At 41.5% G+C, this 13,584-nt stretch overlaps 1 protein-coding gene across 3 annotated transcripts in view; it reads right to left on the bottom strand.

Annotated features, from left to right (window-relative positions):
- TNS3 (tensin 3) overlaps positions 1-13,584 on the bottom strand; it is a 197,570-nt gene that overhangs the window by 142,402 nt on the left and 41,584 nt on the right. For all 3 annotated transcript variants that reach the window (XM_057431640.1, XM_057431641.1, XM_057431642.1), the window contains exon 2: positions 4,874-4,918. In XM_057431640.1, coding sequence (XP_057287623.1) covers positions 4,874-4,918 — 45 coding nt within the window. The remainder of the gene's footprint in view (positions 1-4,873; positions 4,919-13,584) is intronic.

Genomic DNA, 13,584 nt, shown 5'->3' with positions numbered 1-13,584 from the left:
GAACACTGCCAGGGACGGGGCAGCCACAGCTTCTCTGGGCACCCTGTGCCAGCGCCTCAGCACCCTCACAGGGGAAGAACTTCTGCCTAAGAGCTCATCTAAATCTACCCTCTTGTCAACTTAAAGCCATTCCCCTTGTCCTGTCACTATATGCCCTTGTAAAAAGTCCCTCTCTAGATTTCTTGTAGCCCCACTTCAGGTCTTCCTAGAGCCTTCTCTTCTCCAGGCTGAGCAAGCCCAGCTCTACTCAGCCTGTATTCACAGAAGAGGTGCTCCAGCCCTCAGACCATCTTCATGGCCTCCTCTGAAGGAGGGAGAAGAGCCCAGACCCATGCTAGAACCAGGAGAGAAAACTGCCAGCTGAGAAGGCTGAAGATGCATGCCAATAAGCCATTCACTGAGAAATGGAAGACACATTATAAACAGTAATACAGTGAACAAATTTAGCAATTCCATACAGGCTAATTTCTGCCACACAGCTTCAGCATTCCCTCCTACCCTGGCAATCTTGCTTGAGGCAAGTACGCTACATTAACAGATACTCAACTTGGCACTTTAAATTCATTCAAGTACTGTTGTCAGCACTGTCACCTTTCACATGGACATCCTTCCCCTCCCTCATCCTCCACAGAAAGTCAGCATCCTAGCTGGAAGTACCCAGTGGTAAGCAAGGTGATAGTTGCATACTTCATACACATGTGCATTTAGCAGCTGCTGTACTAAGGAAGCATACACACAGAAAGTGTGTCAGAGAAGTACCAGTCATGTGTCAGGATCTGCCTTCTGTAACATCACTACATTAAATCTTCCAAGATGTAGAAAACAACATGCTTTACAAGTCTGCATGAAAATCTCATTAAAGGTGATTCAGCAGGATGGAAAAATGGCAACTTCAGTTCGGTCTCCTCCTCTCCCTACATATATCCTTATTTAATTACCTTATTTTGATCCAGGCTATCCATGGCTCTTGGGACCTACTGACACAGAAAGCCAGAATACTTTGAGAGGCTAGAGTTACACTAAGCAGAGAACAGAGTGGAGACCAGCATGTGTGGCCAGAACATCTTCACTCAACACCTATGCTCCCAATGCAAAGGACATCCTTCCATTTATTCCCCTAGGCCAGAAGTAATGGTATTTCAAACACAGCTGGCTCAGTATGTGAACAGCTCTAGTTAAACATGCTATCCCACACAGGTTACCATCTGCACTACTGATAGTAACTCATACAGGAAACAGTACTCTGCAAGTATTTCCTCATTTTAGAAAGTTATCTTTCATCATATGGTCAAGACTGCTCCAATCAGTAATGTAAAGCAGTATCTTTTATACAACCACTTAAAATAGGCACATTTTCTGCACTTCATTAAACCTGAGGACCCAAAGTTTTGGCTTACAGAATTTTGTACTCAGTAATTTAAGAAGTGAGGCAGAACCCAATCAAGAACATTAAGATCTTCTTTGTGTACTTTTGGGCAGAACTTAATTTCTTTCATAACATCTAGTTTCATTTTTTGTTGCTATTTTAATTAAGCTTTGCTATGTTTTTCATCAAGTTACAATCAACTATTTTTCAGGAAACAGAAACAAAACTAATATTACATAGATTTCTACAATAAATAATGTATAGGATAATGTAAATGCACCTCCAAAACTCAGAAATGTTTACTCAACAGTCCTGCTCCAGGATGTAATTGCATTAATTTCATCGGACAGCAAACAACTTGTGCTTAGACATTTGGTTTATATTCTTCTTCATGTTCCTCTGTGGTCCTGTCGCATGAGTCAATGGGAATACCACCTGATGAAAAAAACTCTACTGGCAACTGTGGATTTTGCATCCCTTCTGTTGATTTTCCTCTGCTATTACAAGATTAGTTGTTTAGACCACTCTGAACACACCTCCTGGAGTGTTTATCATGTGATAACAACATAGTAAATCAGAAAGTCTCAATCATATTCCCTTACTGCAAGTAACCACAAGCAATATTGTAGAGTCTGCGTTCACCTAACAGGCAAGTCAGCAAACTTTGAGAGAGCAAAGGCTAGGACTAGATAGGTTTGTACTGAAGAACGAGACACACACACAAAACCACCACACAAAGAAAACCACACCACACAAGAAACAGTGTCAAAACTTCCTGGTTAAAATTAGCATTCATACTACATCACCACTTTCATGATGCACAACTATTTAAAAGGAGGAACCAAGGTTAGCCTAATGGCAACAGATATATGTCTCACTGGCAAACAGCAAAATAAGGCTCCTATTCTGACCCCCACACTGCTTCCAGCTCCTTCCTTGGTACCTGAGTCAGTACTCTGGAAACCAGGCTGTCCAGCTCTGGCAGACATGCCTAACACAAGATGCAGACTCACTTTGCCATACACAAAGAGAAAGCCCTTGCCATGTTAGATATCAGCATTGCCTTTATTTGAGAAAAGATCTCACAGTAAGTGTGTTGAATTATATAATGTTCAGTTCATATTTTGATGTGAACATTTCTTGCAGCAGTAAGAATAGTCCAACAGCAAAGCATCCCATGCTGTGTTAAAGGAATGCTTCTACAGTAAGCTCAACATTGGAACTACATCCACTTCTACTGAGCCACAGATTTCAAGCCTAAAAAACCCTGAATTCCCCTTACCTCCACCTTATTATTGTAACCATCTTCAAAGTCACTTCAGTTACAACTTAGAGATAGGGTAACACCACTGCCTGCCTATCTGAACAGTCTCCACCTTCCCGATTAGCTATTTCCCTTCTAAAGTTAACCTCTACCAGGAACACAATAAAATATCCACCTTGATAAATGCCATCAATTCTGGTCACTGATTAGTGCAGTCTGCTACTAACTGGGAGCTTTGTGTGCTCCCATGTAGGCAGGAGAAGATCTGTTGCTACTGGACTGCAGATTGGAACTTCAGCTCCTCTCCTCTGCTATGTGAATGAGCCAGGATAACATAAAATAGCTTAAGCACAAGGATCACGTTCAACTACAAGATCCAAAGCTCTTGTGGAAATGGAAATAAAACACAACAGGCATTTATAAAGTTATTATACAGTGTCTGCTCTGTAGCTGATTAACTTGCTCACTCACCCAAAGACAAATAGTTGAACTATTATGTTGAGAAAAACAATAACACGAAACGCAACTGTTACTTAACTGACCTTCCTTGTAGCTCAAAATAACTATTCACTTTAAATTTCTAAATAACTACCCCAGTTTTTCCCCTGGCACTAAAATTGGGATCTCTTATCACAGTGAATAAAGAAAAACTTTGAACTTGACCCTCATGACCCTTTTTCAAGGCCCAGAGAATCCATTCAAAACCCCAAGTTCTTCCTTCTAACAACCAGGAAGCTCTCCAAGCCCTTACTCTTCTTACCAAATACTCTCAGGTCTCATTAGGGTTCTTCAGATCCCATTCCTCTGTTCCACCAAGGGTACATTCATATTAGCAGACTGCAGAAGTACTCTGTTCTCTCCCCTTTCTCTTAAACAACAGTTTCCTTTAAAGCCTTGATAATGTTTATTCTTATGTAGTTTGATCTCTTTTCTTGCACTTTTAGAGGATTTAATTCATTCTTACAACAGTTGCTGCTCCCTCTGCCCCTCAGAATAAAACATTCCTAGAACAGATTATTCAAATAAAATAAATTTCCAGATCACAGCAATTCACAGAACTAACAGTTCCATGATACTCTTGCCAAAAGCTGAAATAATTTCACAAGAATGTACAACAAAATACAAGTGAGACCAGAGAATGCTCATTTCAAAGGCTCATCCTGGTTCTGACATCAAATTGTTCCAGTATGTTCTTCATTATTACAGAGTACATCATGTAGTACAACAATATTGCTACCCAAATCAAATCAAACAGCTGAACTATCTTCACTGCCTGGACATGTTCATTGGCAGACCTGTTGACAAGGCAGGACTGTTGACAAGGCAGATCTGTTGGCTGGTATTTTCATAAATGATGTAAAGAGAAAAGACAAATACCGTTTTTCAAGACTTGAGGTTTATCTCTGAATACCTATTAATGAAGAAGATGTAACCTTTCAAAAGGAAGCTATGAAATCTTAGTGTAGCCAAAAGTATTAGTTGGCAGTTAGTCATCACTCAACAGATTTCACTCTTAATGCCAGGACGGTCAGAGGTTTCACTCTTACAGGATCTTTCATCTGGCAAAGCAGGCTTCTCTACAAGCAGCAAGCCATTTGACAAAACCAAGGAACTAAGAGCAGTCTGTGATATCACGCCATTGGGAAATCCAACCCATTAGCATACAGTAAGCTATTCAAGATTTGTACATTGGCTTTTTAGTATTATGTGAGTTTCTTCATATAATGCTGTTCAGGGCAGGAAAACCTGTAAAATTTTCAGTCTGCTTTTACTGTCCAACCTGACAGTATGTTTCAGTATAGGCCTTTCCCTCTCCTTTATGGCAAATGTACGATTCCCAAACGAGAACCCATTTTTCCACAAACACATAAAACCTTCCTGACCAAACCGCAGTCTGTACATATGCTGTTCTCCCAAGCAGGAGCATACACAGGAGTAAGGGAAAATATAGTTGCCTCTTGCTAACGTTTTTCCAGCAACAATTTATAATCCCTTAATTTTGCTGTTCAAATAACCCTGCTACATCGAGCCATGAAGAGCCCAGTGCCTGTCTGCTTGTTTTATTAGTTAATTTTCATTACACATAAGGCTTTAAGGTAATAAAACTGTTTATAGGATGCAACCCTCAGCAGCAGAGAAACCACAAGGAATTCACAGATGTGATTACCTTCTTCCAAGTTAAAAGCATTACTTAAGAAACATCAGCATATAAAATGGGTTGAATTGCTGAGGAACGAACATACCTCGGTTTGTCCACCAGCCAACTCTCCAGACGAGCTGTTGTCAGCCTGGTTTAAACAAAGGGTTGCTTTAATTAGTGAAATATTACTAACTGACAGGGCAAATTCCAAAAATACTTCACTACAATTAGAAACCTTCTCCCCCCCACCCCCAAAACAATTCTTAAATAGCATTTAACCCCTCCATGGCCACATGGGTGTGCTCTAAGTATATCTTGTTCTCTTCTGTACATCAGTTAAATAAGCAATGAAAATGGTTGCAAAGCATCTGAAAAAGCTTTCCAATGTTATTAGCAGAGGATCAAGGCAAGATTTCATTTCTGTTTCAGATCCCATTGGGACTGAACCTCTTCCAGTCTAGCTCTGCATTGAGTTTAACAGGGGGAGGGGAGGCACAGAACACATAAAGGAGAGCAAAATGCCCAACAACTGTTCAAACCAGTTTTCAGTTCAGGTGAAGTTCAATCCACAGCTTATTACTATGGTGACTGTAGCTGTCACCTTCCCCTAGCTGTGATTCACTTTCCCATCTTTTCACTTTCTAGACACTCAGCTATTCTTTCACCACCTTGAGCGACCCAACAGGCCATGGTTCACCACACACCCATGACACTCCAGCCTGTCCCCAGACGGTCCCCACACAGCCACCAGCATGCTGTGTTTACACACAATAGCAACTTGAACTGTGGAAATCCCAATCAAAATCTACTGCTGACAGAACAGGGAGGAAGACATCAACACCAGTGCAGATCATTTTAAGCAAAGAAATACCATTTGCGAGCAAATAAATGGTGGAGCTTAATATTTTCATTTTCCGTAGAAAAAGTGATGAAATCCTTTCAAGTTAAAGCAAACCAAACCCTGACATTTAGGAACCTGAACCATTGGACTCTATGCACTCAAGCATGACAAATGAATCTTTTCTGTGCAAAACACACACATATACACAAGATATTAACTGTACAATACCTGTACAACAACACACAGATGCCCCTTTCTGTTGCAGCCGCTTGCATGTGCTGCATGTACAGACAGATGCCTCCAGACCAAATGAAACCTTTTGTCATAATAACATTTTGCAGAAAATTTAAGATCTTTCTATTATTCAGCCTCTTTGGAGGAGGGCTGTGTTTAAATGTCTCTCTGTGACTGCATGTGGTCACAGGAGCAGCCTTCACGAAGAGAACTGCTTCTAGACTTCTTGGTTTACATGAGGTATTCCCCAAAATATAAGGCTCCCTCATCTGAGATCAAGATTTCATTTGTGCAACTTGGTGTTCCAGTGACCCTGGTCCCAGACAGGAAGGTGATCCCGAAAAGCCATCTAAATGAACATTTCTAGCAGAACCAGACTACCAGGATTTTAGGCTTACACCTTTAAATTTACACCTTTTCATTTAGTTCACGCCATTATCTATAGCAGCTCTGATTTCCAAGCATTACAGCCAACATGAGCTTGTATAGCTTATAACCTACAGCAGTGCTTGCTTCCATCATGACCTGTGCTATGACTTCCTCTTCACTGTTGCCTGATCTATCTAAATCTAGAAGCAAATATTCCCACATAGACAGCAAAACGCAATCATCCCCTAGAGTTTCTTTTAAGAAGGCCTTTGTGAGGTGGATGAGAAGAGTCCTTGTACACTTTCTTTAGGACCCCAAAGCAGCCAGAGTGAGCCACCGACTACAAAAGCACAAAGATAAGGGAATAACAGAATCACAAAATGGTTTGGGTTGGAAAAGAACTTCAGATCATCTAATTCCAACCCTCTGCCATGTGCAGGGAAAATCATAGAGTCATAGTGAAGTGCTGCATCTAATAAAAACTGAGGACAGGCTGCAATTATTCATCCAGACCCCTCGGTCAATCACATTTATGAACAAAATTCTGTGAAACCTTAAAATAATGACAGAGAACTGCAACACTCCAAGCCAAAGCAAGCCCCTAAAACCCTTAAATGTAGATACACAAGCAACACAGGGAAAAAAATCCACTAAATAAATACAGTAAGCCTATGCCAGGACTCAGGGGCTGTTACATGCTGCTATTTTCTATCTTCAACAAGGAATAAAATCTTCACTTGTGGTCATAGAAATGAAAAAGTTCCAAATGACACATGCACACACACAAACCTTTCCAAACCATCTTCTGGGGTGGGGGAAGAGGCAGGAGATCAAATCTCTCTGCAACCTGGCCAGTGCTATCTTACCTGAAGGACAAGCACCAAGGCAGAATCCTGATAAAATCCAGCATGAAGAAAATCCTGCTGCTTTTGGAAAGCTGACTTAAAATTCAAGAGGAGGCAGGGCAATGCGGTTCAACAGAACACAAGTTTAACAATCCTGAAGAAGTTTGGTTGAGAAACAGAGCGCATTTGATATCACCAAACCCTTGTCTACTTTCAAGTCACTTAAATATATATTAATCATTCCTACTTGTATTTAAGATGCCTGAAGTTGAAATAAAGAAGAAAATCTGATGAGGAGAGTGTTTAATTCTTACAGGTTACCGATGAAGAAAACTTTATTCCTAAACTCACTGAAGTTTCTCCACAGTATCCATGTCCTACAGGCATCCACCCGTTGTATCTTGAGGCACAAGGAGGGTTGAGAGCACTACTGAGCAATTTTACTTCCCCATCCTGAAGAATACATGGTGTTCCGGATGCAAACACAGACCAGTGGGAATTTCTTCAGGAATCACAGCTCAAAGGAGAGATGTGCAGCCCTGCTTCCCATCACTGTTTTTCTTGCATTCCCTCTATCTAGTCTGGAACTCCAGCTCAGCAGACAGAGAAATGTCTTCCTGCAGGCAAGAATGAACAATCTCTCCCCAATTACAGAGCCATGTGTGGGCTATGAGCAATTTTCCAAACATAAAAGGAAGAAGGGAATTTGCTATCCATATATTAACAAGCTAAAACAAGCCAACCTGCAGATGGAAAGGATCAAAGTGTCTGTCTGAGTCACCTCAAAATTAATCCCCTCCAGGAATGCTCACCACCTCCCCCCACCACACACACACTCTGTGTCCCCCCAGTCCCTCCCAGAGCAAAAAGTCAAGCTCAAAGAATGCATCTTGCTCCTTCAGATTAATATGATACTCCTCAGAATACACACACCCTCCTTTTCTCTTTGGAACACTATGTTCTCCTCCCTTCCCCCTCAGACACGCACATTCAGACAGCTGAGAGACGATTTTATCCCCCTTGTCTATCAGACATTACACTATGGTTCATCAAAACCATTTTGCACGCTCAGGAGGGAAACAGCACCTGCATTGCACAGAGATATGAGTGTCCTTTCCAAATGCTAAGCCAGCAAAAGTAATACTTATCATCTGTAACACACGTTCTTTGAAGCAAATTCACTTTACAGAGGAAAAAGTGAATGTGAGAAGCTAAAGTTATTAGGAAAAGCCAATAGATGCATTATGTCAAGTAGTTCTTCAAGTATTTTCAGGATACTATTCACATTTGAGCTGGAACTGCTCAACTGTATTTTACACAATACCTTAGTTAGGTGACAACAGGGCATCTGTGACATCAAGCTCTTCAGAGCTTCTCTTAGGTAGTCTGAAAACTACCACAATTTGGAGAGATTCCTGTTCTGCTAAACTATGGACAGAAAAAAGCTACATTCTTCCCCCAAAAAAGTCTAAAGCAGCTCAATGCTAGCATAAATGTCCCAGCTTCATTCCTGAAAAAGCATCAAAATTCCCATTTTTCACAAGTGTTTGTAGCTGATGGGGTTAGTAAAAGCTGCAGGAGTAACATGAATCCAGCCAGTTCTCACCACATCAGAAGACGGGTCAGATTAAGGAGGCAATGCTACTCGGAGCTTACAAGCAAATCTATCCTGTTATCACCCACATGACATCCATCAGCTCCACTATACTGAAAAGTGTGTAACTTGAGGAACTGCCGCATACAGAATGATGTGGCTGCAACAGCATTTCCTCCAACAACTCGTGAAGCAACACAAGTTGTGCCAGGCAATGTTAACAGTAAGGAAGTGATAGACTGGGAACAGGGGCTTTACTTTCAGATTCCACCTGCTAAATCCATCCATGGGCTTTGAAGTTCTCTCATTTCGTTACCACTCACAAGTTTACCACTGCCTCCTTTGTAGTGAGGATATACACAAAATCAGATAAAAAGGGCACTAAGACACAAACCATTTCAGCTACATTAGGATCTTGGAACTGTCAAAAGCTCCCTGCCTTACCACAGACCTCTGGTGAACATTAGCAAATGGATTAGTTTTTCCATGCAGCTGTGCACCATCTCTAAAATGAAGATACTAGGGGTTTGCAAGATCAGGGTGACACGCAGGTGAGTAGCCATCCAGATACCACAGTAATATATAAGGTAACAGAGGGGAAGGAAGTCTAATATATTTGTGCATAAACATACTCAGTATGTCAGTGGTAATCCAGTTTCATTACAGTTATAAAAGCTAGGAATAAAGGAAAATGTACTTAGAGGACTGGTTTCTAAAGCTTTATCATGTTTTTTAGCAGCACTGCTGTATATACAAACACCAGAATTAACTGAAGTAAAGGTTTTCTTCAGTGAGCCAGTACATTCCTCTTCCCCCTTTAGTAAGTCATTTGGTTAGGAAGTAAATTTGTATACAACTATTAATGATTAATCAATGATCTTGTTGCTACAAATAGGTAGCTAATACAGCACACCCTTAAAACAAACTATTCATTAACAGATATTGAAAAGAAAGACAAAAAGCATCTTCAAGTACTTTACCACCTGGTACAGACCTTGTAGCCAAATAGTGTTGTTATTCTTCAGAGTACCTTGCTGAAGTCTGTATGTGTAAAGTTCATCTGTCATTGCTCCCTCCATCCCGAATTTATTCATTACAAATACCTCACCCTAAAAATTACATCTTAATTCCTAACAAGAGACAAATAACTAAAAGAGCCAAGGCATAATCAAGAAACACTCTTTTTTACTCCTGAAGTACAGAACTGTGTTAAACTACACATAACTCAGGATAACTCCTAATCTCTAACAACACAAAGGCATAACAGCACATGTAGACTCTGTGGCCCCAAAGCCATCTCAACTGTCACATCTCCCAGTAACTCTACATTCAAATACCAATGCAGGTTGAAAATATTACCCCAGAAAAGCTCTTTCTTTTCTTCTCTAGGCCCTTCTGCTTCCAAGGAGGAGTATTTTCATCTTCCCTCTGCTTTCCCACTGACCACCTTTCCCAAATACCTATTCTCTTGCTGAATGCTGCTCAGTCATAATGATGACAGCTAGGAAACCTTCTGTGCCTCTAGGCAACATGCCTAAACCTGTGAAACCCTCAGGATGTGTTCCTGCAACCTGAGTCATGTGAATTCACATTATTCACAATCATTACATTTCTTCATTAATCAATAGGTCCAGCTACACCTGAAATACTTCCATTCTATCACACATATCACACTGAAGTTACACTCAATCTTCATGCGAGCGTAACATCTGCACTTTCTGGAAGAAACAAGAACTTCAGTTATGAATACAGTAAATCAGAGTTATTTGAACAGGAACTCCCAAATCTACTGGCACATACAATAAATTCCACAGCCCTGGTAAAATATCATTGGTGGCAAGAAATAAAGGGAGCAAGCTCAAGCTCACCACTCTTCTGAGAGCTGTCAAAAGATGGTTAGTGATTCATGGGAAAACCTTCATTTGCTCCGCACACATGCTTCATTTCCTTCACCCCTTCAAGTACAACAAAGTGGAAAATTCTGTCTGCTTGAACACTCCTACTCTATTTTGAAATGGTTTTCCCTTCTCTACAGTCTCCAGAGCACTTATTCATTAGGTAACAACTACAAACAGATGTAAGAGCACCTACATGGGTAAGCCAAAGCAAGGAAACTGAACCACGCAAACCCCTTCAGACAGGCAATGCTTCCTCACCAAACAAACACTGAAGGAAGTATCCACTTCCTTAAAAGACTTGAGGAGAAAGAAATTGTTTCAGGATGCTCAGGAAAGAAATGACACTCACCATACTCAGAATGAAAGCAGAGGAACACGACTCAAAGCTCAGAAGTGCCATCAGGAATAAGAAACCATTTTCTCACTGGCAAGGGTCCAGTTCTCAAGGCCGCCCAGTTCTCAGCTCTTCCTAAACTCCAAGCTTGAAAGCAACCACGAGGGTTTCCTGCCCGTTTGGAGCTTGCTCACCCCTTTAGCAGAACGGCCCCTCAGAGGGCAGAGCCCTTCACTTCCCTCTTCTCCCACAGCAGCAACACCAATGCCCTGCTGTATGCATAGGATGCGCAATTCCACCTGGTTAAGCAACAACAGGCGTCATCGTGCACATGATACCGGAGAACCTGAAGCTGCTTTGCAAGAGGGAGGAACAATTATTGCCTCCAAAAGACAGAAAGTGAGGCTAAATGTCAAACTCTCTCCCTGTATGTGCACCGCTTTACGTTTCAAGCTGTATTACTGACGACAACATCAGCATGAGCCAGTGACACAGAGAATGCTGTAACGGTGACATCTGTTTTGCTTGAATTTTAGTCCTTTGCTCCAAGCATTGGTCACCATATTCTTTAAAAACAAAATAAAACCCAATCCAAGAACCTATTAAAAGGAGGAAAAGCCATTACATTTCGTACCCATTCAGCCTATCCATGTTTTCTATTGAGCAGAATAACTGCATTGCCATAAAATCTCACACCTGCAGGGAACACAGTTTCACTTGAAAGCATACAGATAAGGCACTAACCAGCTCAATCAGGAGTTTGTATAAAGTGCTAATGCATTAAACTAGGGCCGACAAAGGTGCTCTCCCCTCTCCACAGGAGCACAAGCCATGAATAAACAATTCTCAAAGATGCTTCTGATTATTTATCAGTTCCTTCTGGCAACACATTTCTTTAACCACAGGATCACTGACTATTTTGATACTGTTATCTTCTACTTGACTGTGAACCTATGTCTCTGGTTTTCCCCAGAAGTGCTGTTCCATACTTGCAGATTCAAGATGTCACAGCTGAATACAGCCACTCTTTCCCAATGAGCTCACACAGTCTTCCTTGGTGAGCAGCACACTCTCTCCTGCAAGCCATAACCAAAGCTGGGGTGCCTGGTGACCTAGTCTCTAGCCTTCAGGAAAGGTCAGCTTGTTAACACACTTTATGCTCCTAAACTACAAAAAGAACAGCTATTACCTTGTCAGGACAGAATAAGCATCTACATTGCAAAATAAAACTGTGAGTAACAGCATGCATGTACACAGGAAACAGCCAAGTGTTTCAGTGATACAGAAAGAAAAAGTCAGAAAACCCCCATGGCAGGGGGTTGGAACTGGATGATCTTAAGGTCCTTTCCAACCCAAACCAGTCTGGGGTTATATCAAAGAATACTCACAGCAAAAGCCAAAACATTTTTGGGCTGCTACTCTTGGGCTTCCTGGGGGATGGAGCTCTAGCTGGCTTCTGGCATAACTCCTCTAGAGATCAGTTTTATTAAAGAGAACTACAAATCCCACGATGCACTTCATCAACATTTATGATAAAACTCTGTACTTCAGGAAATCCACTACCTGGAGAAGTCCAGAACTTATAAAGGGAGGGGAAACAACTACCAAAATAAATCCAAAAGAGACATATCCCCATGAAGCAGCACAGAAGTAAAAGCAAAGAATCAGACTGAAACTGAAACATTCTAAGCCTCAAAACGTATGAGCAATATGGAAGAAAATTAATTTCCAGCCAGAATCTAACCTATTTCTTCTCCTGCCCCATAATCACACATCTTGAAACACATATGTACTTTAATAAGGACAGACAAATCTTAGTTTAAGATTCAAGCCTATACACTTAAGAACGCTTTTGTAAAGCAGACAACAAAAGGAGTGGCAGAATAGCTCCAAAATATTTTCAGTAATCACAGTATATGAAACAGAGAGAAATAAGTAAAGGAATACTGACATCCATAAAAACACTGCAGATCATGAAAAGCTCTCCAGATATTGTAGAACAGCTGGATTTCAGCTGCAGCAAGGCCCCTGCTGAGTATCTGCCAAAAGGGAACACCTGCAAGGTTACAAAAGCACAGAACATGGAACTCTTTCTTTGAAAACAACTAGAGTTATTGTCAGTCACTTCTTTCTGGAGTCTTGACTTACGACAAGCAAATATTGGCAAGTCTCATACAAGTTATTTATATTTTAGTTATGGATGCACTTCTAAAACAGGTGTACTGCTGGTGTTTGAAATACACTACATTGCATCCATACAACCTAGAATAGTTTTGGTTGCAAGGGATCTTAAAAATCACCTAAATCAACTCCCCTAGGGCCTTGAACACTGCCAGGGATAGGGCAGCCACAGGTTCTCTGGGCACCCTGTGCCAGTGCCTCAGCACCCTCACAGGGAAGAACTTCTGCCTAAGAGCTCACCTCAATCTCCCCTCTGGCAGGTTAAAGCCATTCCCTTGTCCTGTCCCTACATCCCTTGTCGAAAACCCCTCTCCAGGTTTCCTGCAGCCCCTTTAGGCACTGGAGCTGCTCTAAGGTCTCCCCTTCAGGAGCCTTCTCTTGTCCAGGCTGAACCAGCCCAGCTCTCTCAGCCTGGCTCCAGAGCAGAGCTGCTCCAGCCCTCGCAGCATCTCCAGGGCCTCCTCTGGACTCTCTCCAACTGTTCCACATCCCTCTTGTGAGGCTGCCCCAGAGCTGGA

Source organism: Pezoporus wallicus, unplaced genomic scaffold (assembly GCF_028554395.1).
Source record: "Pezoporus wallicus isolate ANWC-B61680 ecotype Strahan unplaced genomic scaffold, APGP_CSIRO_Pwel_v1 scaffold_11491, whole genome shotgun sequence".
NCBI classification, from domain to species: Eukaryota; Metazoa; Chordata; class Aves; order Psittaciformes; family Psittacidae; genus Pezoporus; species Pezoporus wallicus.
The sequence above is the reverse complement of the archived record's forward strand: the minus strand, read 5'-3'. Positions and strand labels throughout refer to the sequence as shown.